The 2,799-nt window shown below is 40.2% G+C and overlaps 1 protein-coding gene across 2 annotated transcripts in view; it reads left to right on the plus strand.

Moving 5' to 3' along the window:
* LOC111383777 (SKP1-interacting partner 15-like) overlaps positions 1 to 1,440 on the plus strand; it is a 2,585-nt gene extending 1,145 nt beyond the window's left edge. The window contains exon 2 of one of the 2 annotated variants that reach the window (XM_023007929.1): positions 69 to 1,440. In XM_023007929.1, coding sequence (XP_022863697.1) covers positions 69 to 1,205 — 1,137 coding nt within the window. In that variant the 3' untranslated portion in view covers positions 1,206 to 1,440. Of the gene's footprint in view, positions 1 to 6 lie in introns of those variants that run through there. The other variant, XM_023007928.1, reaches the window with a different exon arrangement.
* The last annotated feature ends 1,359 nt before the right edge of the window (positions 1,441 to 2,799 follow it).

The following is a 2,799-nucleotide window of genomic DNA, read 5'->3' on the forward strand; positions in this document are numbered from 1 at the left end:
GCATACCTCAAATTCTCCGTCTACCGCCGCCGGCTGCAAATCCGATGGATTCCTCGCCTCTCAATCATTTGCCAGAAGAAACCATCCACCAGATCTTCTTCCAACTTCCCCTCCGCCAAATAGCCGCCTGCAAGTGCGTCTGCAAAGCCCTTAACTCCGCCCTCTCCTCGCCGTCATTCCGCCACCTTCTATCCGCCCAACACACCTCTCTCTCCCTCCTCGCCCTCAAGCCATCTGATCGCCACATTTCCCCCTTTCCCAACCTCCATGCCTTTGACCCTGCGTTAAGTCAGTGGCTCAGATTCTCTCTCTCTTTCCTTCCGTTTTCGTCTCTTCATCCGATTACTTCTTCAGATGGGCTACTGTATCTCTGGGCTGCTCGACCCCCTTCGCGAAATTCCAATACCGCCCATGTGAGGAATTCTTCCCAGAAGTCCCTTGTGGTTTGTAACCCTTTAATCGGCCAGTTCAAAATCCTCCCTCAGCTCGGCTCGGCTTGGTCTCGCCACGGCTCTGTTTTAGCTGGTTCGGGTAATACTGTCCTCCTCCTTACAGAGCTTGCCATTCTCTACTATTCTGAAAGTAATGGCGTTAATGGGGCTGTTAATTCTGGTGGTGTCTCGTGTAATTGGCTCAAGTTCACCTCGAATTTACCATCAAAGCCTCGGAGTCCTGTAATGGTATCCGATTCGATTCTGGCGTTGTGTGATGTGGGATCTCCGTGGAGGTCGCAGTGGGCTATATATAAGACGAAAATAACAGATATGGAGAAAAAGAAGCATTGGGTTCGGGTGGAGAAGAGGCAGTGGGGTGACATCTTTGGCATTTTGAAGCGGCCGCGATTGGTAAAGGCCATGAATGACAAGAAAGTTCACATGGTTGGAGGGTTAAAAAGCTCGTTTGCTCTCCACAGCTCATGCACTACCATCTTGATATTGAGGTTGGATTTGGAAAGCCTGGAGTGGGAGGAGGTTGGGCGAATGCCTGTGGAAATGTATAGGTGCTTCATGGAGAGTAGTAAATTTAAGGTGTTTGGTGGGGGGAATAAGGTGTGTTTTTCTGCGAAAAGGGTGGGAAAGTTGGTTCTTTGGGAAGAAACTGAGGAGGGCAAGGCCGAATGGAGGTGGATTGAAGGTTTGTCAGGGCATGGAGACGGCCTTTGTCGTGGATTTGTATATGAGGCCAGGCTTGATGCTGTGCCATAGGTGAGAAGGAGCTTTAACGTTGTGGTATCTTATTTGAATTGGAATTCAATGACATTATTTTACATCAAATTGAAAATGTTGATTATGCTTCATGTAATGATCAGGCTTTGATTGTGTTTATGCATTTGTATTGCTTTGGATTGCTTAACTAGTGAAATTAATTATTTGTCTTTCGTGTGTTACATGAAATTTGTTTTAGTAAAAGTTCAAAAGCTCCAAGCTTTACTTGATTGTAGATTGAGGTGAATGTTGTGTCTGTATTTTTTAATATGGGGATAGCTAATGCGTATTGTGGTAGGAGTTAATGGCTGCTTTAGTTTAATAGCATTCAAAATATGTTGTGAGTTGCAACTCTTAGGAACTTTGTAGGAATGATGGTCATTAGTGTGGAATTATTTGTCAGGTGTATTTAGATAGATGAGTTTTAATTTTGTCAGGATTCTTTTGGTCAAGGGAAAATTCCCTTTTTGGAAAGTTGTAGACTTGTAGTTTATGTTTTCAGAGACACATGGTTGCATTGTGTATATAGTAAAGTTGGATAGTTGCATGTTCATTGTGATTCTATTAATTCATATAAATAGCAAATGGTCTTATGCCTCACAGTAGGACAGTACAATTGTTAAATTGAGAATCAAACTCCTGATGTTAAGAACTGTAGGCCTAATCAAATCGTAGGATTCTCTACAATTTCTAAGCAAACATCATAAATAAATTTAATTTTTAAAAGGAAAAAATTATTGAAAAATTATTACACGTTATGCTGTCTAAAACATAAGGCACTTATATTAATAGTGAGAAACAAGGGTCTAACCCCCACCAAAAAGCTTAACTTTATATGGAGAGATGGTCATACGTTCTTTGCTAGTCCTGGGATTGACAAGTAAAATTACTACCTTTTGGTTATGTATGGAAAGTTTGAATTTGTTTGGCTTTGGTTCAAAACTTTCGTGTGAAATAATATGTAGTAAGTAGTAACTTGCACATTTTTGGGATATTTTAATCAATCATTTTTTTCCAAGAATCCTAATTGTGTTTCTGGGGCTGTAACAAAGAATATCAAGGAAATCTGTTATGGAAACATGAGCCATGTCAGGATTTGCCATTGTCAATATTGCACCATGCCATGAAGATTTTCTTGTTTCAAGCAAAAGATCTTTCTATTGCTGCTGAGACTGATTTTATTGTGATGTTTGCACTGTTGCAGCAGATAAAGGGCTTGTTCGATAGTGATTTTGAGAATTGATTTTTTGACCATTAGAGAGAAAAGTAGATCCTACCTGTGAGAGATGAAGTAAAAAATGACGGCTGAAATAGTGAAATAATGGACAAAAAATTGATTTTTTGGAGTGAAAAATCAATACCAAACATCCACCAAATCTGTCAAATGCCTATTGATGCTTCATGCTGGATTAGTATATGTTTGGCATCTATATGCTTTTAGAACAGGCATATTGTCAAGGAGGTAGATAAATCTTCGAGTGCTTATACTACAACTTGATTACAACAGTCTTCAATTTAGACACCAGATTAAAATCATTATATTAGAGTTAACTTCATCTGCCAGGATTATAACCAGATACATCAAGTCACAGAT

Source organism: Olea europaea, unplaced genomic scaffold (assembly GCF_002742605.1).
Source record: "Olea europaea var. sylvestris unplaced genomic scaffold, O_europaea_v1 scaffold2757, whole genome shotgun sequence".
In the NCBI taxonomy this organism is placed as follows: Eukaryota; Viridiplantae; Streptophyta; class Magnoliopsida; order Lamiales; family Oleaceae; genus Olea; species Olea europaea.